The sequence below is a fragment of the Mandrillus leucophaeus genome, unplaced genomic scaffold (genome assembly GCF_000951045.1).
Source record: "Mandrillus leucophaeus isolate KB7577 unplaced genomic scaffold, Mleu.le_1.0 Scaffold91, whole genome shotgun sequence".
NCBI classification, from domain to species: domain Eukaryota; kingdom Metazoa; phylum Chordata; class Mammalia; order Primates; family Cercopithecidae; genus Mandrillus; species Mandrillus leucophaeus.
Window position 1 is genome coordinate 600920 of NW_012109919.1, and position 24601 is coordinate 625520.

Genomic DNA, 24601 nt, shown 5'->3' on the forward strand with positions numbered 1-24601 from the left:
AGTTTCTATTGTCTTAGAAAATACATTGTCAGGAACAGAATGTTGCTAGAAATACAAATGTTAAAGATGCTTCTGGTGAGGTCTCAGACTGCAAATGAGAAATGTATTATTGGAAACTGGAAGAAAGGTGATCCTTGTTATAAAGTAGCAAAGGACTTGAGTGAACTGTGTTCTGTTGGATGGAAAGCAGAATTTGTAAATGATAATTTGGATATTTGGCTGAGGAGATTTCTAAGCAAAGTGTTGAAGACACTGCTTGGTTTCTTCTTGCTGCTTATAGATGTAAGTAAAATACAAGAGGAGAGAGATAAATTGAGAGCACATTATTATTAAGCACAAGGAACCAGAACTTGAAGATTTAGAAAATTCTCAAAGTCTATTCATATTGTAAAACATGAAAGAGAACATCAACAGTGTGACTGGACAATGGTTTGCAAACAGATTAGGTATGTGACTTGTGGATCATCAACTATTTCAGCAAAAATACTGCTAGCTTGTATGAACAGGACAGAGATGGGATGAGATGAAGAAATGCGGTCAGACTTCTGGTATTTTAGGCAGGATGGCCAAAAGAACTACCTAGATGCAAACATATGTTATCCTTAAAGAGAAGAAAGAGTCCAAGGGTAGGGCAACCTTCTCAATTCCAGGGGCAAGGCAACCTCTTTGGTTCATCCAGGACTAAGGGGGTGTGATTGTCACCCCACTGGGCCCAGAGAACAGAATGTGGAACCAAAGAGGATTATTCTTAAGCCTTAAAATCTAATGCAATTTCACCTTCTAGATTTTAGATTTGAGACCTGTGACCCCTTTTTTCCCTTCTAACATTCTCCCTTGTGGAATAGGAATGTCTATTGTATTCCTGTCCCACCATTACATGCTAGAAGCAGCTAAATTGTCATCTGGTTTCATAGGTTCATAGCTGGAGAGGAGTTTTGCCCCAGGATGAATTATATCCTGACTCATACCTGATTTAGATATTTAAGAAGAGATTTTGAACTTAAGGGTTGATGCTGAAATAGATTTAGGACTTTCTGGGGATGGGATGGGGTGAATTTATTCTGCATGTGAGGACATGAATTTTGGGGGATGTGGTATTGTGAAATATATATTTAGTCTTAGACCCTGTTTCCTGACATATGGCTCCTAAAACTCTGGAATCTCCTAAGTGATTAGAGTGTCATTCATATGCTAATGAGACAACTGGTGGCTGGGGAATCCCTAGGTAGCTTCAAGATGTGTGCTGGTCACTGAAAAGACCAAGACATAATTAGAGGGTTGGGACTTTTAGCCCCATCCCCGACCTTTGGGGAAGGGAGGGGGGCTGAAACTTGTGCCAATCACCAATAATCAATGGTTTAATTAATCATGCCTATGTAATGAAGCCTCCATAAAAGCCCAAAGGACTGGGTTTGGAGAACTCTGGGATAGCTGGAAGATGGCATGCCCAGAGAAGGCATGGAAGCTCCATATTTATTCCCACATGCCTTGCCTTATATGTCTCTTCTATCTGGCTGTTTACCTGTATCTTTTATAATAAATCAGTAAACTCAAATGCTATGGTTTGAAAGTCCCCTCCAAAGTTTATGTTGACATTTAATTGCCAATATGACAATATTGGAAGGTCTTTGACAATATTGGAGGCCTTTAAGAGGTGATTAGGGCTCTGCCCTCATGAGTGCCGTTATCACAGGAATGGGTTAGTTATCATGGGAGGGGGTTCCTGATGAAAAGGATGAGTTTGGTCTGATTTTCTTTGTCTCTTGTGCCTGCTGCCTTTCTGACATGTTACGATACAGCAAGACAGCCCTCACCAGACGTGGCCACTCCATCTTGGACTTCCCAGGCTTCAAAGCATGAGCCAAATAAACCTCTTTTCTTTATAAATTACCTGATCTCAAGTACTCTGTGATAGCAGAATAAAACAGATAAAACAGTTACGTGTTTCCATGAGCTCTGTGAGCCACTCTAACAAATTAACTGAACATGAGAAGGAGGTATTGGGAGCCCTGATTTTACAGCTGGTTGGTCAGAAGTACAGGTGACAATCTACAACTTGTAACTAGCATCTTAAGTGGAGGCAGTCTTGTGGGACTGAGCCCTTAACCTGCGGGATCTAATGCTATCTCCAGTAAGATAGTGTCCAGAAACTGATGGACTTACAGGACACCTAGCTAGTATCTACTGGAGAACTGGCTGGTTGCTGGTGGGGAGAACTTCCCACAAATTTTGGTGACAAGAGGTGAAGCATTCTGTATTATATTCAGTATTGAGTGACTATGTAACAGCAGGAGAAAACATTTTTTTTTCCTTATCTCAGTGGGGAAAGAGCGCCAACTGTTATGGGTTGAATTGTATAGCCCCCAAAATTCCTGGGTTTTAGTCCTAACCCCTAGTACCTCATAATGTGACTACTATGGATTGGACTGTTTCCTTCCTAAATTCATATGTTGAAGCCCAAACCCCCAATGTGAGGGCATTTGGAGAGGATGTCTTTGGGAGATAATTGGTTTAAATGAGGTCATGAGGTGGGATCCTCATGATAGGATTTGTGCCCTTATAAGAAGAGACATTCTCTGCCATATAAGGAGACAATGAGAAGCTGGTTGCCTGCAAGCTAGGAAGAGAGCCCTCACTAGAACCCAACCATGCTGACCTCTTGATTTCAGACTTCTTTTGTCCAGAATTATGGGAAAATAATTTCTGCTGTTTAAGCCACCCTGTCATTTTGTTATGGCAGCCTGTGCTGACTAATATAGAGACCTTATTTGGGAACAATATCCTTGCACATATAATAGATAAGATGAGGTCATTAGGGTAGACCCTAATCCAATATGAATGGTGTCCTTATAAAAAGAGAAAACTTGTGCACAGAGACAGACATTCATAAAGGGAAAATGATGTGAAGAGACGAAGGGAGAAGATTGTCATCTACAAGTGATGGAGGCCTGGAACAGATCCCTCCCTCACAGCCTCAGAAGGAACCAACCCTGCTGACACCTTGATCTTGGACTTCCAGCCTCCAAAACTGAGATACAATAAATTTCTGTTGTTTAAGCCACCCAGTTTGTAGCATTTTGTTGCAGCATCCCTGGCAAACTAATCCAATGCCCCTGAAAAACTTTGGGTAGCCTGGTTTCCTACTGGGAAATACAGAACTTGTGAGATCCATACATGCTTGGGAAAAGAGAAATATGTTATTTTACTAAGAAATAATCTTCTGTGTTGAAGTCCTCCATTTTAATAAATGAACAATAAGTTTTGAAAATGAAAATTTGCTATGCCTACAGGATCAAAAGTCATGAATTTGCTAGCTATTCTTCTTTGCTATATATATTTGAAAGTTTGGGTATTTATTGTTTATGCAAAATATTGTCATTTCTTTTTACTTCACTCTGTATTAAATTTAGGTTGAAACTAACACTTCCACTGAATTTGGTATTTTAGAAGAATATTCAATATGTTCCTTTTTGAAATAATGCCAGATGTTCACATTAATTTAGATATTGGCTGATATAATGTATTTTATGACAAGCAATGCAAACAACTGAATATATTAGAAAACTTAGATCTTTTAGAGTTTATGATATTAAAAAATATTTTCAGCAAAAAGCTACTGGAGATTCAAGTATTTGGTTTTCAATTACAAAATAAAGTACTTTTAAGACTATGGTAGAAACTGAAGCCGATGCTTTTAATACAATCTCCATGGCAACATGGGAAGGAGCACAGCCTGGTGGGCTGAATGAAAGCCACAAACTCTCAATTTCAGACCCTACCATTAACTTCCCACAGAAAGCCATGTTTGTATCTTGGCATTACATCTCTGCTATAAACAGAGGCACTCTGGCTTTATGCAAGAAAAGAACATTGCCTTAGTTCTATGTGCTTGATATACTCATTTTATGAAATTAATATCATATTTATGTCCTGAAACAATAGATTAGTCACACTATATTTCTAAGTTGTAGCAGGGAAATTAAATAGTAAATGGAAAATGCAAGTACTGCCTAAATTCCCCAAATTTTATATAAAGATAACATAAAAGTGATTTCATTTGAAGGATCTACTTTATTTTCAAAAATGAATTGCCATGATTTAAAAAGTTTAATTTTAAAAACAGGTATTCAGAATTTGATTGGCTACTGAGCATCCTGACACTATCATTTTGTTTACATTTTCATATTTTCAGTAAGGAAATGTCTTCTATAGGAAATTGTATAATAACAATGCATAAGGGTTTGAACTATAGTTTAATGAATTAGTTAAGATTTTCCTGCGATGATATCTTGCTAATATAAAGATCATTTGCTAAAAACACAGCAAAAATAAGAAGTAAAAGTCTCTGAACTACAAAAATAGATAATAATAGTTAACATTTGCTTTTTATTACTTGCCAGACACCATCCTGGGCTCTTTGCAGGGATGATCACATTTAATTCTCACAATGACCTTATTAAATAGATATTATTATTATTCCCATTCTATTGATGAAAAGACTAAGCTCAGGGATGGTCAGTAAATTGCCTTAGGTGGCCTGTGGAGTTGGAATCACGGCCTGTGTACTTCACCACTATAAGCTTCTCATAAACATGTCTATTTTATTTGTTAATTTTATTCATGTAGTAATACTTAGAACCCAATTCAATTATTTTTATTCTAATTTAAATGCAATTCCACCAAATCTGGTTATCTGATCACCTTAGAAGCAGCAAATTAGAAAGATTTGGAGCAGAACTCCTGCAAGCATGAAACATTAAAATTACAGAAGATTGAAATAGGAAATGAAATATAGCAAAACAGGATTATCCAGAGCAAGAAAAAGATAAACACGGTTTTGGGATAGAGTGGGTAGAGCTATGGAAATGGCAACTACCATTTGTTGAATACCTCTTAAGTGCCAGGTGTGTGCCTTTCTCATCTGCCAAGCCTCACATGGCCCTGCCACGCAGGCTGTTGTATCCCCATTTTGAGAAGTCCCACAGCCTGCCCACGTTCTCACAACAGAAGAGCCAAGCTTGTTGGGTGCAAAGTCCATGCTCTGAACACTGCCCCATATTGCCTATCTTGCATGGATTAAGAAACGAAGGAGGGAAAGAAAATCTTGGAAAGGTTTCTATTAACATGATTACAAGCAAAATGCTTTTTGGCATATGAAAGAGGGATAATGGCTTCAGTTATGTGGAAAATTTACTCACATGAAATATATTTGATGGTGATAAATGAGGTACTATAGTACTTTTTTTAACTTAAACAAATTCAAAGTTAGAAAACGTGTAAATTTAGTTTCCTAAATTTAGGAAGCCCATAAACTAAGGTTGTAGAAATGGGGAATTTTTCATTTGATGGCCTATCTTTAACTGCTATATTTTTTTTGAGATGGAGTCTCACTCTGTCACCCAGGCTGGAGTGCAGTGGCGCGATCTTGGCTCACTGCAAGTTCCGCCTCCTGAGTTCATGCCATTCTCCTGCCTCAGCCTCCTGAGTAGCTGGGACTACAGGCACCCGCTACCACGCCTGGCTATTTTTTATATTTTTAGTAGAGACAGGGTTTTACTGTATTAGCCAAGATAGTCTCCATCGCCTGATCTCGTGACCTACCCGCCTCGGCCTCCCAAAGTGCTGGGATTACAGGCGTGAGCCACCACGCCCGACCCACTATTCTTTTTTGAAAGTAGCACTATTGGGCATGAGAATGCCACTTGAAAGGGTTAGAAATTCAGAACAGAAATGTGTGTGTGTGCGCATGCACACTCTCTCTCTCACACACACACACACAACTCAATCACACATTTTCAGTTAGCAACACCAACTAAGTGAAAGAGCTGGGCGCATCCCGTTATACAACACATTTTTTTTCTTGCATCCCTTATTGCCTAAAGGATACTGTGAATAGGGAAATAGCAGGAAAACATTCTCACAAAGAATGAGTTCCTCTAAATAATATATACAATAAAACTGTCCAGCACATGACCAAAAAATTAACTAATAAAGGCAAGTCCAGTTTTCTTCTGATGTTCAAAGTGAGCATCATTTCATTTAGCTGTTCCTCAGGAAGCATGTTATGCCCCTTTAAAATTGCTGACTTAATGCCTTCATGCACAGCCTCTTGTCTCCCCACCCGGCACCCCTTGCCTGGGTGTAAACCCTGGTGCCCACTTAGGCATGATTACCACTGGTGCAGCCCTGCCATTGGCGTCTCTCTCAAGGGAAAGAGCTTGGGGTAGACGATGGTAAACATAGGCTCACTACACCGATGACAGTGCCCCAGAGGGCAATGCAGCAGCTCCAGGAGACTTCTGGGTAATGAGATTGGAGACAGAAAGTTCAAATCTGGAACACAAGAGAAAATCACGCACATGAGTAAAAAATCAGACTTCCTTAAACTAGGCTTCTTAAAATATTTCTCTTTGTTACCAAATAATTTCAGTTACTTAAAAGTACTTCATGTTGAAAATTCTGTTATCTGATTGACAGACACTGAATAAAAATCTAACACCATCTGAAAATGAAAGTTTTTTTTTATATTTTTGATACTAAAAGAAAACATAAATTCAATCATTTTAAGAGCCAGAAACTGGCCGGGCGCGGTGGCTTAAGCCTGTAATCCCAGCACTTTGGGAGGCCGAGACGGGCGGATCATGAGGTCAGGAGATCGAGGCCATCCTGGCTAACACGGTGAAACTCCGTTTCTACTAAAAAAATACAAAAAAACTAGCCGGGTGAGGTGGCGGGCGCCTGTAGTCCCAGCTACTCGGGAGGCTGAGGCAGGAGAATGGCATGAACCCAGGAGGCGGAGCTTGCAGTTAGTTGAGATCCGGCCACTGCACTCCAGCCTGGGCGACAGAGCGAGACTCTGTCTCAAAAAAAAAAAAAAAAGAGCCAGAAACTATCCTGAGGTAGAAGCAAGGAATAAGTGAGATAAAATATTTTTTAAGAACAAAGATCAAAAAGGGATAATTCACCCAAAGAGGATTTTTGCAAACTTTAATAAGAGTCAGAGACTTTTTGGAACTGACGACTAAAACTGACTTTCATTAAGTTCTCCCTAATTTATCAGGCATTTAGTATCAATCTTCCACCAAGGCTAAATCATATTTTTTAAAGAGAATGAAAAGGAGGAAATAAAAAAAGAATGAAAAATAATGAAATCAAGCTTTTCCTTGTCTTATTCCCATGAGCTGTCACTAATAAAAACAGGGAGCTTCCTTCCCAGCTTAGTCGGAGCTACCCAAAAGAGACATTTAAAGCAAAACATCCCAGTGGCCCAAACAATCTTGAGGACACATTTACACCAGGTTTCTACTGATGATGAACATCCAACAGAGAGAGAAATGCTCATGCTGAGGTGAAATCTAAAAATTATCAACTCATCTTTGGGAAGGAAATACGAATCATCTTTTTACCTTTTATATATGTCCAGACTCATCAATAACACTTAGAAAAATGGAATTTACTGATTGGTGAACAACTATAATTTTCTGTTTAACTTTTAAAACCAACTTAACTTTGCACTAGGCATTTCTGGAAGGTTAATGTGAGATGTTTTTGTATGGACTCTGTTTTTTAAGTAAAGATGAAACATTTCACAGTTTTAAAAACACCTGAAATGTATTTTTCGTATTAATATTGCCTAGTGCTGTCTTAAAGCATTTCAGACATACACCCACAATACCTATCAAATCTGTGCACTGCCAAATCCTTTCCAAATTTCAGCTGCCTAACTACGACAATACTGCCAACGGCTCCCAGTACTTCTACCTCCTTTAGGTCTACATATTGCTGAGATGCAAGGAGGTGGCAAGGCAAAAACCTGCTCTACTGACGTATCCAACTTTAAGGACAAGATCTTTCCAAATTTCCCCTACTGCCAGCCTTTTACTTTAACCAAATACACATTCCCAACACCAAGTTCCTTACCTGAAACCACACAGTTGAACTTTTAAGCACCGTCCTTTGCAACTGACAACCATGTTTTTTAAGAATGCTTCTCTGTCTGTAGGGGGTGCTAAAGTGATCAGTGTTGATAAAATATCAAAAGTATTTTTCTTATTAGAAAAATCCTGTTGCAAAACAATGTGAATGTACTTAATGCCACTGAACTGTACACTTAAAGATGGATAAAATGGTTACTTTCGTGTTATGTGTATTTTACCACAATAATTTTTTTTTTAAGATGAAAGCCCAAACAAGTGCACAAAGTACAATGTTCACTAAATAACACAGAATAATAAAAAAACCAGAAGTCCCACGTACCTTTCAGCAAGCTGTGGTAGGTATGATACAGACTTCTCATGGCCAATTCCTGCAGAGGGAGGACGTGATCATGCTCCGTCCCTATGGCCTTCACCTCGGCTGGGAGGAAAACGGTTCGCTGCCCTGATGAAAAGGAAAGCAGCTTCACCTCGGAAACTTGAATGGGAGCACCACAGCTGCAGAAAGACACACATTCACAGTATTATTAGCAATAAGGAGAAGAATACGGGTGCCAATAAAATGTGTTAATCAAAATATACATTTGAAAATTCGTGAATTCTTTTAAAGTAGAATTGCCAGAATTCTTTTCAAAGTGAACAGATGCTATCCCGGGTTCCTTCATAAAACCTGGCCCAGAAATCTAAACTCATTAGTTGGAACTCAGCTAAATCATTGCTGAGGCCCAGTCACTTCCAGCAAGGAAGAACCTTAAAGGAACTTTCCTTCCTAGGCTCTACATAATTTGCTTTGTAAATTCTACTTTTCCCCATTTTAATACCCTCTCTAAGTATGTGTTTTTTTGAAACTCTCAAAATTAAAAGAAAAAAAAAAAGTACCTTGTTGAGTAACAGCATCTTGGTTTAATAGAATTTTTGTGTAGAAAAACTTAAACCCATAAAGCAAATAGATTTTAAATGGCAGAAGATAACTTTTTTGGATCCTTCCATAAACTTGTGGGGAAAATATTCTTGGCATACTCAATAAGCCAAGTCATGCCCTATTCCCTGCAGCCACTCATAACCAGAAGGCAGAGATGTCCTCGTCCCTAATGCTGCAATGTTACCAAAACTCACAAATCCAATCTCATTCTATTTCTTGTGTGAAACCATTGGGTAACCTAAGAGCCTCAATACTTTTCTTGTGTAATGACAAATAGATGGCCAACAAACCTTGGCTCTGAAAACACAAAATAATATCACTAACCTTGACTAGATACAAGCAATGAAGCTTAGGGCACAGGACTGGAAGCCAGAAGCCCTTGATTCATTTATTTTTTTTAAATTTTCTTCATTTGTTCCTTCCCTCCATCAGAAAACATTTCCAGAGCACTTACTATATGCTAGTCAGTTAAGATACTTAAATTAAGAAAAACGAGAATGAACCCTTCCTTTGGGAGAAATCATTACAATTGTTCTAATGTGGGGGCAAAGAAGGGTTGACTGACTCTGTCCAGGGAATTAGGGGAAATTTTAAAGATAAGTCAATATCTGACTTAATGTTCAACTCACTTGGAATAAATGGAAATGTGTAATGAGCATTCCAAGCAGAGGGAACAGCATGTGCAGCAGTACAGCAGCCTGAAAGAATATGGCTACATCTTGGTTTCGACAGTGCTGGAAACAGGGATGCAGGGTATGGATGGGTAGGGGGAGGAGGCCAGGAATATTAGCTGAAGTTAGATGGTTTTAATTCATGGGGAAGACTGTTAGGTTTGGTTTTTTTGTTTCTTTGTTTTGTTTTGTTTTTTTTACCAACTATCTGACCACAGTATGGTAGACAGGTAAGGGACTGATAAGTGGCAAAGAGGTAAAGAGAATCCAAATATAGAAGGAAACAGAAATGGGGAAGTCTTTAGGGTCTTGAAAATGAGAGCTTGAGATAAACAGAAGAGGTATGGAGTATCATTATGGGTAAGAAGCCAGTGGCTTTCTCTGTTAGTTCCCAAAGCAAATAATTCTGAAATGTGACTTTGTTCACATAATCTTTTATACTAATCAAGATAGATTTAGAGAATTCCTTTTGTAATATTCCATACTATGGATGAACCACAGTTTATTAATTTATTTATTATGTTTATCCTGACTTCAATGTTTTCCCTCCTACTACACATACATCACCACAATAAATCTTACATACATTCCAATGCACAGATGTTATTATTATAGTAAAATTCCCAAACTGAGACCACTGGCTGTGAAAAATGAACATTTTAAATGCCTGAGATCTTTCCAAAATGATTGTTAAGAAAGTATCCATTTCCCCACACCATCATCAGAAATGGATATTATCAGTCATTTCAGTTTTTGCTAGGCTGATTAATGGAAATGTCTCCTTGGTTACTAATGAGTTTGATCACCTTTTGTTAGGTTTGCTGGTCACTTGTATTTTTTCTTCTGTAAACTGTCCATGTCCATCCCTTACCTAATTTTCTGTTGAATTAAAATATAACAATTTGTAGGAACTTCCATATTGCTGATAACAATCTTTTGTCATATACACTGAAATATTTATCAATAAAAATGTTTTTGTCTTTTAACTTTGCATATGGTTCCCTTTGTCAGCAGTCATTCTTTTCTGATGTGAAATCTATCCACTTCTTTTCTTCACAGTATCTACATTTTTCTGAATTTCTTAAGAGGGTTACCCTAATTTGAAGACTGTGCATATATTATCCTAAAGTTTCTTCCAGTATGTTTATTGTATTTTTACGTGTAGATTTTTTTTTTTTTTTTTTTTTTTAAGACGGAGTCTTGCTCTGTCACCTAGGCTGGAGTACAGTCTGCGATCTCAACTCATTGTAACCTCTGCCTCCCGGGTTCAAGTGATTCTTCTGCCTCAGCCTCCCGAGTAGCTGGGACTACACTGCAACCTCTGCCTCCCGGGTTCAAGTGATTCTTCTGCCTCAGCCTCCCGAGTAGCTAGGATTACAGGCACCCACCACCACATCTGGTTAATGTTTGTATTTTTAGTAGAGACCGGGTTTCACCATGTTGGCCAGGCTGGTCTTGAACTTCTGACCTCAAGTGATAGGCCCGCCTCAGCCTCCTAAAGTGCTGGGATTACAAGTGTGAACCACTACACCTGGCCTTTACATGTAGATGTTTTATCTATTTGTCTTACTTGGTTATATAATATAAAATAGGACATTGCTTTTTTTTTCCAAATGGAAAAGTAATTGGGGTAGCATTATTAAACAACACTATCATTTACCTCTGAATCGCACTGTTCTCTTTATTCTATTAAGTTCCCATATACCCTGGCATTGCTTTCTGGAGTCTTTAGTCTGTTTCAGTGATGCATTAATTTAATTCTGTGTCAGTTCTATATTGTTTTGATTACAATACTTTATAGAAGATTCTATCATTTGACAAGTCTGTCCTAACTATTATTGTTCAATTTTTTTTCTTGCAATTCTCAGTTACCATTCAATTTGAACTTTACAATTATTTTATCTCTATTTCCCTAAAGCCTTCCAGAGATTTGGATTAGAATTAACATCGATTTCCATGTTAGGAGAGGTAATTTGATAATAAATTTCCTTATCTGAAAACATGGTATGTCTGTACTATCCACCTAGTGCTTTATATCCTATCCTTTAATAAAAATTTCACAAGTTTCTTCATACAGATTCTGTTCCTTTCTTGTGATATTTATTACTGGATATTTAAATGTGTGGTACAAATATAAATGACATTTTCTCCCTAACTTTGATTTCTAATTTATGAAGACATAAAAACTGCTGATCTTTGTATGCTATCTTATATTTAGCCACCTTACTAAATTCTTTTATGTGTCTGAAAGATTTTTTTGGTAGCATATCTTGAGTTTTCTAGATAGGTGATATTCAAGCATATCACCTATAAAGACCTTTCTAGTTCTTTTTTCCCAGTATTTATAATGTCTATTTCCTTTTTATCCATCTTATTGCATTAGACAGATGGTAGTGGTGACAGTGGGCCCTCACTCCTCTCCTATTCCTGATTTTAATGGCCATAGTTTGAATACATCAACATTTAATATAAAAATTATTATATATGGCTACAGAATTCATCTAAAGTTTTTCTTAACATACCAATATAGTAATGTTTGTTTTTCTTTAATATAATGTTGAATAAATTATTGATATTTTAAGGTAAACTTTAAAATATTTAAAACATTATTTAAACATATCATCATGTAGAAAAGTACAGAAATCACAGTTGCTCTGTGATTTTCACAAGATGAACACACTAATCACCAAGGTTAAGAACAAGAACCTCAGAAGACCACCTTGGGTCCCCCTGCTAAGCAAAACCCGTACCCCAAAGGGAACCACTATTCCAAATTCTAACACTATAGTCTGGTTTGGCCTGTTTGAACAGCATGAAGGTTGCTGTGCCTGGTTTCTTTTGTCAACATTATACTTCTGGAATTCATCCATGTTGCTTTGTGTACTGTAGTTTATTCATTTTCATTGCTGTGTAGTAATGATGGACATTTGGGCTGTTTGTAGTGTGGAGCTACTACAAATCCTGTCTCCATAAAAATTGTGTATTTGGTACATATGAGCATATACATTTGTGAGGAACACACTTAAGATCAAAACTGGGCCTCTTATAGTGAGGAGAGACAGACATTAATATATAATAGACTGAGAGGGGAGTGAGAGCTGTATGACTTTTGATAGTACCCAAATAATGACCTTTTCTCCTTCAGAAACTATGCTGTGTCATCTACATGTGCATTCTTGTGGGAAGTGCTACAGATTTACCCTTCTCCTTTTTAGCAAAAAAGTTTTTCTTCAGCTTAAAAGTAAAAGGAAAGGGGAGAAGTGGATATGGAGATGGAAAGAAACTATGTCACCTAGAAAGAATAAACCTTGGCTTGGACAAAGAAAGAGTCTGTCATCTTGGCAGAGCTACTTAAGGCTAAGTTTTGTTCTGAGAATGTATTTATATAATTCTGAGTTGACTTTTTTCTTCAGCACTTATAAAATATAGTTGTATTGTTTTCTGGACTTCAAAGTTTCTGATGAGAAGTTAACAATCTTTTTGAATTACTCCTTTGTATGTAATGTTATTTCTCGGGTTGCTTTCAAAATTTTCTTTTTATCTTTTGTTTTCATCAGCTTTGCCTATGCATGGTTTTCTTTGAATTTATACTGATTAGGATTTGCTACACTTCTTGAAAATGTAAATTTGTTTTTCATCAAATTTGGGAAATTTTTAAACATTATTTCTTCAAACATGTTTGTTACTGATGTTACCTATTCTCTCCCTATTTTCCTTCTAGGATGCCAATTATACATGCACAAGACTCTTTTATATTGGCCGGCAAGTCCCTCATGCTGTGTTCATTTTTGTTTTCAATGTCTTTTCTATGTGTCCTTCAGATGGGATCAATTCTACTGATCTATCTCTAGTTCAGTGACAGTTCCTCTGTTCCAACCATTCTGCTATGAAGTCCATTAAGTTAATTTTTTACTTCAGACACTGTTTTCAATTCTAGATTTTCCTTTTTTTGAGTCTCGATTTTTCTGGCCTTTTCATTCATTAATCATTGAGAATAACTGTAACAGTTGCTTTGAAATCTCTGTGTGTCACTTCAACAATTTGGGTCATCTAAAGTTGGAATCTCTGCTGGTCACCTTTCCTCTTGAGAATGGGTCACATTTTCCTGATTCTTTACGTGTCTTGTAATTTTGGAATGTTTCCTAGATACTGTGAAAGTTATATTGTAGAGACCCTGGGTTCTCTTATATTCTGTTAACACTTAAAAGTAATTAATATTTTTGTTTTAACAACAATTAACTTCATGGGTGTCAAACTGCAAACTCGGTCTCTTTATTTATTTATTTATTTATTTTTTCATATGTAGCTCTTTTTTCTTTTTTTTTTTATTATTATCTGAGTTTAAAGTATAATAAACTCGGTCTCTTAGATGACAGTTTCAATCACACTTGAGTACTTTCATCTGCAGCCAGGCCACTTTGGTCCTGCTCCATGAAAGTGTGTTTCAGGTATCCGATACCGGGGGCAGGCAGCCCCTACATAAAAATGGACTACTTTTAGTATATTAGTTTAACTCAGAATACATTTCTCATACAAGCAACTCTATTACCCTCAGTGGTTATATTAATAAACCCTTAGAATAGTATTTAACCAATTTGGACACAAATCCAGCTATAATTGCTTATTTACACAATAAAAAGCAAAGCAGTGGCTTGGTGTTTTTTTTTTTTTCTTTTTTACATGATTAAACAACTGGAAAAAATCATCCTGTAGAGGATTACTTTTACCGTTAAGTTCTCCTCAGTAAGCATGTGTGCCAATTACCATTCTCTAAAACTCTAACATGGAATGAACCTCTCTTTCTGGCTATAATGTAGAAGAAAAAGGACATTTACTCCTGTAATAACAAGAAAAACCCAGAAAAAATGAAGATCATTCCTTTCCATGAGGCTAGCAAATAGTATAGATGCCATAAAGCTGTGATAGCCAGTCTCCAAGTGGGCCCCGAATGGTCCTCGCTCCTAGTGGTCACTCCCTTCCTACTTTGAATAGGGTTGACCTGTGTAATCAACGGGATTTAACAGAAACAACAGTGTGTGGCTTTGAAGCTAGGTCATAAAACACAGTTCCATGCTATACATTTCCATCGCTCTACCTCTCTTAGGGTATTTATTATTTGTATTACAGTTATTTTTGCATATCAAGATAAACATTTAAACTATATTTGTTTTTCCCACAATTTCTAGCACTGTGCTGATTTGCTAATGTTCACAAATTATTTGACAAATAAACACAGAATAAGGAGAAGCTAACTTTGTTTGCATTTCCATGAATACCAAAGATAATTTTATGAGACTTCTGAGATTTCTTAAAACTGCAACATTTGCTATTTGCTGTTTTTATACCTGTTTATAAGTTTTATACCCCATTCTCTCTCTATTCTCCCTCCAAGATGTGAATCTGAGATAGATATATATATATCTCTCAGACTTTTCTTATATTGCCTCACAAGTCCCTAAAGCTGTGTTCATTTTGCTCAGTTGTTGCTCTAATTCTTAGACCCTCAATCTGAAAAGGGTACTGCAATTGTTTCAGAGCTTGTACAGCACAGCAGAAGCTATTCTTATATCCCGGGCCTACATCTAGGCCAGATGCAACATATGATAGCAGTAAGAACCAAGGGAGTTGATCTTTCAGGTCTCAGATTAAATATTACTTCCTTAAAGAGAACTAGTACCAAGTTTGTTACATTATTTAGGGTTTGCTTGACTCCCTGGCTAGATCAGAAGGTCCATGAGGGCAGGTACTGCGTTGCTTAGCGCATCACTGTATAGCCATTATCTCATACAGTGACCAGAGTAGTTGCTCAATAAATGTTCACTGAAGGAACAACTGGACCAAAATTCTTGTTCTGAATCAAGAAGGGCACTTTCTAGACTTCGAATACATGTATGTATGTCCTTTTACTAGATTTCCCCCAGGCCCTTGTGCTACTACCCTTTCCCCCTCTTTTCCTTTAGGCTGAGGCACGAAGCAACACTACTTTGAACTGGAACTGGGAAGTCCCTTTCCACATATCCAACAGATAAAAGAGGCAGAAGAAAGGAGACTCTTAATGCTGTTGTCAAAGCTTCAGCAGTTATCATCTATTAAAATTCTGAACACATTTTGCCATAGAAATATGTAAGTATAATTTAGGGGTTGCAAAATAGTCAATGAGTCAATAGACTCTTCAATGAGTTTGCTTAGCAAGGTGGTGCCCAGAGCCGTTTCTATGAAGAAAGCATTCTGAGTTCAGAGTTAAACCAACAGGCTAAAAAGGCCTTTAGATTATAGGCCATTTGTAAGTAGGACTGCTTATTCCCTCAATACTACTATTAGAAAACTGGTTGTTTGATACCTATATTGTTAATAATTTTATTTCTCCATTACTACTAACAAAAGTTTAATAATAAAAAAAGTCGACTTCTACCTAATTTGTGTATTTTCCCCTAGTGTTTTGTTTTTTTAAAAAGATTTGGAGTTCTCATCAAATTTACTACCACTGCTACCAGACACCAAGTCAAAGACTTAAAAATATCTCTCTACTTAGCACAAACAGAACTTTCTAGTAGTCAATAACATCTATATCTAAACAACAAAGTATAAGGCACTTTTTCTTTTTTTTTTTTTTGAGACGGAGTCTCGCTCTGTCGCCCAGGCTGGAGTGCAGTGGCCGGATCTCAGCTCACTGCAAGCTCCACCTCCCGGGTTCACGCCATTCTCCTGCCTCAGCCTCCCGAGTAGCTGGGACTACAGGCGCCTGCCACCTCGCCCGGCTAGTTTTTTGTATTTTTTTAGTGGAGACGGGGTTTCACCGCATTAGCCAGGCTGGTCTCGAACTCCTGACCTCCTGATCTGCCAGTCTCAGCCTCCCAAAGTGCTGGGATTACAGGCTTGAGCCACCGTGGCCGGCCCACTTTTTCTTAAATAAGAGCTACTCCTTAATTGTGGCAGAGATGCAGATTGCATTTCAGTTTGGTCGCTGAAGGTTCTGGTGTGGGAAAAAGTGCCTTCAGCTTTGGAGCTTGCTTGCATCATTCTATGTACCATGGTGACTACAGGCATTTTATTCACCACCTGGAAGAATTAGGCTATATTAATGATCCTTTAAGAACTCATTAGGATTAATGACTACATAGTATCACAGCTGTGACATAAGCAGCTGTAGAAAAATCACTGAGCTAAAAACACCAATTCTATCATCTTTGCTTCACAGAAAGTTCCAGAATACATCTCTCAGCTTGGAGTTCATCAGCCTATACAGGCACTGAACTCATCTTGGGCTTTCCCAAGATAACAACTGCATAAGTTTTCCTAAAAGAACTGCTCCTAGGACTGCCCCTGGAGCTGTGCTATGCCAACGGCGGGGAACGACTGTCTTCTATGTATATATTTATTGTCATCCCTTTTCTTGCCAGAACTACACATAGCCTGTGCCAAGTCATGCAGGATGATGGGGACTAGAAGGGGAGAGTCAAACATGCTGATTAGGTTGCCTCTGGGGTATTCACTTGGCTGCTGAAGTGGGGAAAGGAAGGTCAGTCACAAGTGGGTCCTGGTGGTTGAGTGGCCCCATCTTAATCCTTGGCCACTCAGGGAAACACTTTAGGGTGGTTCTGTGCCAGCACTGTAGAAGGAGAAGATGAAACCATCTTTCTAAAAGCCTGACTAAAAAGAAAAGATTATTGCTGCTCTGAAAATAAAAGCCCATTAACTGAAATATCTGTTTTGGTTGCTAGAATCATGATTTATTTTGAGGGACTATCTCAAATGTTGAGTTCTAAATATTTCCAACTGGTAAAATCCTAGATACTAGGACTGTCACTGCAGTAAAACTGTCATTGCAATGGGCTTCGGAGAAAGAAAAACTTCTAAATTAATGCTGATTCCTCTACTTTCTGTGACTAGCACCACTGAGTTTATAATGGCACGTGTGGCAATGTATGTACATCAAACCATCACGTGTACAATTTAAATAATTACAATTTTATTTGCCAACTCTACTTCAATAAAGCTGGGGTATGTGGGGGGGAAATAAAGGTGTTTCTTTCCATAATAAAAAAAGGTATACATGGATTCATTTTTCTTTCAATTAGAAAATAACTTACTGATTGAATCCAGCAGGCAATATTCCAAACTGCCTGCCCAATACCCTTAGTTTCTAAGGATACTTGGTTTAGCATATCAAGGGCAAAGACAAAATTGAACAGAAGTACCAAAAGTAGTTAATGTATTTTTTAGTTCAAAATGTGAAATTGGCCTTACCCACTGCACCCGATGACTTTATTGTACAGATAAGATGGCAAGCCCTTCAGGTGAATGTTGTTATCCACGTATACATACTGTAGTTCTCGAGATCGACCTAAATCTGGATTAGAAAGAAAAGTGCTGTAATTCCTATATACAGGCACCATTATAATGTGAAATATAAAATGTAATACATAATATTAGAAATACTCGAAAATTTCTATTCTGGAGGAAAACCATAAAAAGTGTTATATAAAGTAAGCTATAGCTCAGCCTAAACAAGCCTAGTTCTGCCCCTTGATACAGATTCTTTGCTTGGCCAAACTTTAGTCAGGTTCCTAAACCTTCTTCTAGGTCCACGTGTGGACCTCGTAAAATCCAGTTTTAGCAAAGAACTCTGCTAAGTCAGTTTAGCAAGAACCCCTCACTTGGGATATCTGATTGGGTTCCTCCTTTCTCCCCCATCTCCTAGGTATAATCACCCTGGCCTGTCTTTAGCAAGATTTCTACTTGGTCAGTCATCCCTTTTCTTGCCAAAACTACATATTGTCTCCTTATTCCTGATGTTTCCTCTGAGCAATTTCCATCCACTGATCACCTTGCTCCTTGGCTGTAAATTCCTACTTGCCCATGTTCTATTCAGAGCTGGCCCAATCTCTTTCCCCAACTACAAGACCCAGTTGCAGCGGTTGCTGTACCTAGGCTGATGGTCTCAAATAAAATCTTCCATACTATGCTTTAACAACTGCCACTGAATCACTTTTTCTTTAACACCTTATACAGAGATTTCCTGTGTCTCACCTCCCATGGGCAAAGGTGGATGGAGGACAGGATTAGGGATCAGGCATTGGCTAGGCAGGAGTCTTAGGATCCAGGCAGATATAGGAATAGAGAGAACTTCCCCGTGAGGAAGAAGTGAAGCAGAACCCAAACCCCAGTCCCGTGAGGTGGGACAGTGGCATAGACAAGACTTAAAGGCCAGAGAGCAGGGGCTGGAACGGGTATGAACCTAGAAAAGGAGGAAGTTGAGAAAGGGGGCCCCAAAAGAAGGGTCTACAACAGTAACAAGAATGTCAGAAAGAGGCAGAACTCAAGTATTTCCCAGAGGTAGCAGGGCAGTGAGAAGGCAAAGAGTGGAAGAGGATCCAGTGAGGAAATAAGGCTGAAAGTACGGATGGAGATTCCCAGCAAGAACAGGTGGTAGAGACACTTCTCAGATATCTAGGCCATCCCTTCCCATGTGCCTAGGAATGTGCAACCAGCTCTCCTCTCCACTCCTAAGCACTCACTGACTAGGGCTATTTGTCTTCATTGTCACAGAGGTACACAACAGAGTCCTGAGCAGTCTTGCTAACCATCTGCTCTTAAGAAAGAACATAATATGGTGGGGGTGGGAGGTGGTGGTGCTTATGCCTGTAATCCCAGCACCCTGGGAGGCCAAGGCAGGTGGATTGCTAGAGCCCAGGAGTTCAAGACCAGTCTGGGCCACATGGTGAAACCCTATCTCTACCAAAAAATACAAAAAAATTAGCCAGGTATGGTGGCATGTGTCTCTAGTTTCAGCTGCTCGGGAAAGGTAAGAGGATTGTTTGAGCCTGGGAGGTTGAGGCTGCAATGAACCAAGATCATTCCACTGCATCCAGCTTGTGCAACACAGTCAGACCCTGACTAAAAATTTTTTAAAAAGACAGAGAAAAAACAAAGAACATAGTCTTTGAAAGGTTTTCTAGGGTTCTGCTTACGAAAACAGAAGATAGGCTGAAGGACAGCTCTTCCTCCTAATCTTTCTTTAGTTTAGGAAAGTCAAAGGCCCAGATAGCTACATTAGGAGGCTTTTAGATTCATTTATATTGCAAAAGAAAACCCATTTAACCATTAAGGACCTTTAGGCCTATGCTAGGCCTTGGAAATACAGCTATGAATACAGTATTAACCTATGTGGAAACAGGAAAAACGGTAACTGTAATATAATACGATCACTTCTGTTAGAGAAGCTGGTTGAAGGTCTTATGGTTCACAAATGGGTTCTGGATAATTTGTCCCACAAAGCAGGAGGAGCGTAATATAAAGTTAAGGTAAGAAAGAGTTCCTGTGGGAGAGGGTAGGGTGGGTTAACATTACTTCCTGCTGGTCCTATTACAATCATCCTGCCCAGTTACAAAAATGAACCACAATTTCCCTCAAAAGGGTTACAACAATTTACACCCCTACCAGCCACGTATGAGAGCACCTGCTTCCTCATAGGAAGCAAAACGTCATGTTTTAAAATTTTTGCCATCCTTATAGGTAAGAAAAGGTATCTTGACATTGTTTTAACTTGCATTTTTCTACTTATGAGTTTGAACATTTCAAAACTATGTCTGAGGGGCATTTACATACATTTTGTAAATTGCCTGTTCAAATATTTTTCTCATTTTTTGATCAGGTTTTTGGTATTTCACCTCTTGTTTTTATGAGTCCTTTATGTATCAGGGACATGAGTTCCACATCTGTGGTTTATGTTATAAATACTTTCTCTCAGTTTGTCAGCTGTCATTTAACTTAGTTGATGATGTATTTTTGTCATGCAAAATTCTGAAAAGTCTTCCAATTTATCTTTTTTAAAAATTGCCTCCAGATTTTGAGTCGTAGTTAGAAAACCTCTTCCCTGTGACATCCAAGTTTAAGCAGAATTCACCCATATTTTCTTCTAGTGTTCATATGGTTTCATTTTTCTCTTCCTTTTTTTTTTTTTTTTTTTAAACAAATTGAGTTCTAATTCATTTGGAGTCTATTCTTATACATGGCATAAAAGTACAGCTAATAATTCCCTTTTTCAAATGGTGATTCAGCTGTCTCAGGGTCATTTATGAACTTTTTAGTCCATTTTTACTCCAGTACACCAAAAAGAAAAAAAGATCTCTAAGGCTAGAAGATAAAAACAATTATAAAGTGTACATATTCCAGAAGAGAAAAACTGTGGTGCTAATTGAGCTGCAAATATGTAAAAAATAAGAGACGAAACCCCAAAGATTTCACAAAAAAACTAGCAGAACTTATAAATGAATTCACTATAGCTACAGGATACATTTCAACATATAAAACTCATTGAATTTCTATATACAAATAACAACCGACCAGAGAAAGAAATCAAGAAAACAATCCCATTTTTGATAGTATTTTTAAAAAGTACCTAGAAATGAATGTAACTAAGCAGGTGAAAATGTAACTAAGGAGGTGAAAAGATACACTGAAAACTATAAAAAACTGATGGGAGAAAATTAATAATACACAAATAAATGGAGAGATATCCAGTGTTCGTGGATGGGAAGAATTAATATTGTTAAAATATCCAAACTACCCAAAGCAATATACAGATTTAATATAATGTCTATCAAAATTCCAATGGCATTCTTCACAGAAATAGAAAAAAAATCCTAAAATTCATACGGAGCAAAAAATAAAACAACAATAACAACAACAACAACAACAAAACCCAAATAGCCAAAGCAATACTGAGACAGAAAAATAAAACTGGAGGCATCTCACTTCCTGATTTAAAATTACTTTACAAAGCTATGGTAACAAAAGCACTATGATGCTGGCACAAAAACAGAAACCTGGACCAATGGAACAGAACAGAGAGTCCAGAAATAAATCCAAACATATATGGGTACCAAGAGGACATAACAGGGAACAGAAAGTGTCTTCAATAGATGGTGCTGGGAACGCTGGATTTCCACATGCAAAAGAATAAAATTGGACCCTTATCTTACACAATACACAAAAATCAATGCAAAACTGATTAAGAAACCTAAATATAGAACCTGAAACCATAAAGCTCCTAGAATAAAACATAGGAGAAAAGCTCCTTGACACTGGCCTTGGCAATGATTTTTTCGATATCACACCAAAAGCTCAGGCTACAAAAACAAAAATAAAGGAGACTACATCAAATTAAAAAGCTTCTGCACAGCAAAGAAAACAATTAACAAAATGAAAAGGCAACCTACTCACTGGGAAAAAAAAATAAGTGCAAACCACATAACTGATAAGAGGTTAATATCCAAAATTTATAAAGAACTCTTATAACTCAATAGCAGAAAAACAACTCGAATAAATAATGGGCAAAGCATCTAAACAGACATTTTTCCAAAGAACATATACAAAAGGCCAACAGGTATACGAAAAGGTGCTTAACATCACTAGTAAAGGAAATGCAAATTAAAACCACTATGAGATTACCACCTCACACCTATAAGGATGGCTATTATAAAAAAGATAAGAGATAACAAATGTTGGTGAGGGTGTGGAGAAAAGGGAACCCTAGTACATGTTAGTAGGACTGTAGATTGGTGCAGCCATTATGGAAAACAGTATGAAGGTTCCTAAAGAAATGAAAAATACAACTACCACATGACTCAGCAATCCCTCTTCTGGGTATATATCCAAAGGAGATACAATCATTGCCTCATAAAGACATCTGCACTCCCATATTCACTGCAGCATTATTCACCACAGCCCAAGATATGGAAACACTGTAAATGCCCATTGATGAATGACCAGATAAAGAAATGTGGTATGTATACATAATGGAATATTTTTCAGCCTTAAAAAAGAGATTTATGCCACAACCTGATGAATCTGGAAGACATTATACTAAGTGAAATAAGGCAGACACACAAAGAAAACTGTTGCACAATCTCACTTATATACAGAATATTTTTTAAAAGAGCTCCACGCCTATAATCCCAGCACTTTGGGAGGCCAAGTCGGGCACATCACAAGGTCAGGAGGTGGAGACCATCCTGGCTAACACGGTGAAACTGTCTCTACTAAAAATACAAAAAAATTAGCCATGATGGCGGGTGCCTGTAGTCCCAGCTACTTGGGAGGCTGAGGCAAGAAAAGGGCATTAACCCAGGAGGCAGAGCTTGCAGTGAGTCGAAATCGTACCACTACACTCCAGCCTGGGCGACAGAGTGAGACTCCATCTCAAAATAAATAAATAAAATGAAATAAAATAAAATAAAATAAAAAAGAGCTCAAGTACACAAGAAGACTGAAACAGGGGTTATCATGTGGGAAGAAGGTAAGGATGGAAAATAGCAGACATGTAGGATGAACAAGTTCAGAGATCCTAATGTACAACATGAAGACTAAGGTTAATAAACTTGTACTGTATTACAGAATTTTGTTAAATATATTTTTAGCTGCTCTTGTCATGAAAAACTATGTGAGATGATAGATATGTTCATTTGTTTGTCTACAGTAACCACTTTACTATTTATTTGTATCCCATAATGTCATGTTATAAACCTGAAATATACATAAGAAAATTTACTTAAAAAAATATACACACACACACACACACACACACACACACACAACCTTCTTCAATGGAAAATAACACGGAACAGAGGTCATACAATTTGGAAAGGAAAAATGTGTACCACGTATACAGGTTTTTATGTATTTTTTAAATGGGTAATGGTTGTAATGAAAATATTTTTGATAAGTATGCTTCCATTAAAGCTGGAGAAGTAAATTTACAATGAATTCTGGCTTTAGTATAAACAAAATATTTAAACTTAGAATAAAGTCAAGTTTTAATACACCTACTTTCAGTTTTTGATATTTTTTCAAGTACTTTAATGCCCTAAAAAATTAAGGTTCTAGAAAAAAATCATAGGAGTGCACATTCTTCCTTTTGCCTTGGGCTTCAAATGTCTCAACATGGCATTGCCAGATCCTGTCTTGATTCAGATTTTTGCTATTTTGTTTACCATGGATTTCTTTGCATTAATTTTATTTCTTAAAATATTGTATTAAAATGTAATTTATCTTAAAACAAAAGGAAACAAGAGTCATTTAAGGCCAGAAGTTTAAGATCAGCTTGGGAAACAGCAAGATTCTGTCTCTACAAAATAATTAGCTGGGAGTGGTGGCACATGCCTATAGTTCCAGCTACTCAGGAAGCTGAGGCAGAAGGATCACTTGAGCCCAGGAGTTCGAGGCTGTACTGAGCCACAGTTGCACTACTGCACTCTAGCTTGGGTGACAGAGCAAGATCCTGTCTCAAAAAACATGAATGAATGAATGAATGAATGGAAGGATGAATGAATGAATGAACGAACGACTATTAGCTGGGCATTGTGGCCCACGTCTATAGTCCCACCTACTCAGGAAGCTGAGGCAGGAGGATCACTTGAGCCCAGTAGTTCAAGGCTGCAGTGAGCCATGACTGCGCCACTGTACTCCAGCCTGGGCAACACAGTGAGACCCTGCTAAAAAAAATAAAAAATAAAAAGAGAGGCGCTAACTCAGAAATAAGTCACTGAAAAGAATAATTTGCTCACCGTGGGGATAAGAGGACTCATGTGTCTGACTATTCACTTACAAGGCATGTGAGCAGAGCTTCTGTTTGCTCATATGTTAAATGGGGTAACAGTACCTGGTCCCTCAATATTACCAGTTGCAAGGTCACTGAATGTTTAAAACAATTGTGATATTTAAATCAGCATACAATATGTTTTTTAAGCATCAGACTAGAGAATTACCAAAATATTGCATACTGTTAACTTAAGTAAACATTCATGGACATATCTATTGGTGTAAAAGGCAACACATTTATAAAATATAGATGGGAAAACTATAAATACCAGAATCCACTTGCATAAAAAAGGCCTCAACATGGCACTAAAAATGCCTATTTTATTTCTTCACTACTTCTCTGGTATACATAAAGAACTCTTACAACTCAGTAGCAGAAAAACAACTCAATTAAAATATGGGCAAAGCATCTCAACAGACATTTTTCCAAAGAACATATACAAAAGGCCAACAGGTATATGAAAAGGTGCTCA

General features: G+C 37.6%; 1 protein-coding gene across 4 annotated transcripts in view; it reads right to left on the bottom strand.

The window, feature by feature from the left end:
* The window catches only part of LRRC28 (leucine rich repeat containing 28), a 129099-nt gene that overhangs the window by 11437 nt on the left and 93061 nt on the right, over nucleotides 1-24601 (bottom strand). For 3 of the 4 annotated variants that reach the window (XM_011969806.1, XM_011969809.1, XM_011969807.1), the window contains 3 exons: nucleotides 17775-17877; nucleotides 8257-8432; nucleotides 6174-6333 (listed from right to left, as the gene is read on the bottom strand). In XM_011969806.1, the coding sequence (XP_011825196.1) occupies nucleotides 6174-6333; nucleotides 8257-8432; nucleotides 17775-17877 (439 nt within the window). The remainder of the gene's footprint in view (nucleotides 1-6173; nucleotides 6334-8256; nucleotides 8433-17774; nucleotides 17878-24601) is intronic. The other variant, XM_011969808.1, reaches the window with a different exon arrangement.